At 28.8% G+C, this 2,144-nt stretch overlaps 1 protein-coding gene across 1 annotated transcript; it reads left to right on the top strand.

The window, feature by feature from the left end:
- Positions 1 to 254: 254 nt before the first annotated feature.
- Chro.80079 (hypothetical protein) lies at positions 255 to 2,144 on the top strand (the record flags this gene model as incomplete). The annotated part of the gene is made up of 1 exon (XM_660036.1): positions 255 to 2,144. A coding segment is annotated over one exon (1,890 nt), but the record flags the coding sequence as incomplete, so codon positions are not given.

Raw genomic sequence — 2,144 nt, forward strand, 5'->3', positions numbered from 1 at the left:
CTTCAATTAGATTTAGGAACTTACAAAAGTGTAATTTGGTTAAGAATAAACCAATTATTCAAAATGATGATATTCTTACTGAAAAATTGAATAAATCAAAAAGATTTGATGAAGAATATGATGAGAAAGATTCTAGAAATAATTTACTTTGGGACGATGTAGAAGTAGAAGAAGAAGAAGAAGAAGAAGAAGAAGAAAAGATAGAGAAGATTGATTTTAGTAAGGGTGGAAAGATAAATAAGAAAAAAAGTGAAATGAATTATAGTGAAGGTAGAAACATTAAACGTAGATCTGGGCTTAGGAGGCTTGAAGATGAGGAAGAACTGAGTGAAGATGACATATTTAAAGATACGGATGATTTTGAATATTCTGTTGATGGTGAAGATAATATTTCAAGTGGAGACAGAAAACAAAAAGAAATTGAACATTTTAGTGAGGAAATGGAAGATGATGGTTTGGATTTTGAAGAAGAAGAAGAGTATGAATATGAGAGTTGGGATAAGAAAGAATTTGGGAGGCATATTGAGCATCTAAAGGGAAGAATAGAAAAATTAAAATCTATTATTAATAATGATAATGAGAGTCAACCACCAGTACATCCTGGATATACTGGTGATAATGAAATATTGGACTCACTGAATGAAGAAAATAGAGAGTTTTTGTATTGTTGGAATCAATCAGGATATGTATCTTATTCTATAGATGAAGAAGGAAGACCTTCTATAGATATGGAATGTTACAATTCAATGGATGGACCAAAGAAATTACGAGTATATGATACTAAAGGATATAATATGGCATGTATTGGTATGGATGGATATTTATTAGGTAGAAAATCTAAAGTATTGGATAATGGATCAGTTGTTTCGTCTATAATAGATTACAATATTTGGCGAACATGGGGAAGAAGTGATAAATCAGGTTGGTCAAAGACTTTACTGAATGGTGAAGATTTGATATGTATGACATGCAACCGTGATTTTGTAGCAGTAATAACATCATTAAGGTATTTAAGAATATGGAGAAACAGTGGTATAAGTGTTTCAGTGACTAAATTAGTTGGCTCTCCAATTTGTTGTGTATCAAATGGTAGTTATTTATTAGTAGTAACACAAAGAGAGCCATTTTATACTCCAAGAAATAAGTTAAGATTAGGAGGAAATATACATGAAGGAATAATATCTGGAAGATGTAATACATATGAAATATTATTTTTAGATGTTACTCAAGAAACATTAATATATAGTGATATAATGTCAATAACTCCTGAAACTATTATAAACTGGTGCGGTATATCAAATAAAGGAGTACCAATAATAAAAGATACTTCAGGTCAAACATTTATGTTATCAAGACAATGGAAGAATCAAAAAGAGAATTGGATTCCAATAACAAATTTTGGTTTATTAGAATCAAGTACAAGTAGTAAATATTTTATTTTGGGAGTAAATGAGGATCATTTTAATGTATTAAAATTACCAGATGGTCTTGAACACCCAATTCCAATAATGGCAAAAAATAATTCAACTCAGAATTATTCAACAATAAAGATACCATTTAATATACCAATTTTAGGATTACCTTCAATAACACAATGGATGAATATAATAGAGAATGATCCAACTTTGAATGAATGTATTACTAATAACAATATATCTTGGGAGATTATTGATGAATTAAGAATGAAATTAGATTTGATACAAGGTAATATTTCAATGGTGGATGAGTTTTCATGTCATAAAGATTCAAATCAATATAGACAATATAAATTACAACGTGAGAAGTTATTAATGAGATTGTATATGAAATTGGTAATAAAACAATTAGTAGAGCCAGCTTTTGATGTAGTAAGAATGTTTAACTTTCCAAAAAGTTTTCAGATAGCTTTAGAACAAGCAGAGAAGAGTGGAGAGCGTATTTTGGCTAATAAAATTAGTCAAGAGATTCAGATGAGGTCTAAATATGAGCAAGAGAAATCAAATAAAGATTTTAAAGCTGATAATAAGAAAGAATATGTTCATTCTATAGAGGATGATACTTTAAAGCAAAGTAATAAAAATAAGTTCAATATGGAGAATATTAATTTGAATGATAAAAGAAATCGTATATTGCCTAGTAATGATGTGAATAGCCCTCCATCTACT

This window comes from Cryptosporidium hominis (assembly GCF_000006425.1).
Source record: "Cryptosporidium hominis TU502 chromosome 8 CHRO018025, whole genome shotgun sequence".
Taxonomy (NCBI): domain Eukaryota; phylum Apicomplexa; class Conoidasida; order Eucoccidiorida; family Cryptosporidiidae; genus Cryptosporidium; species Cryptosporidium hominis.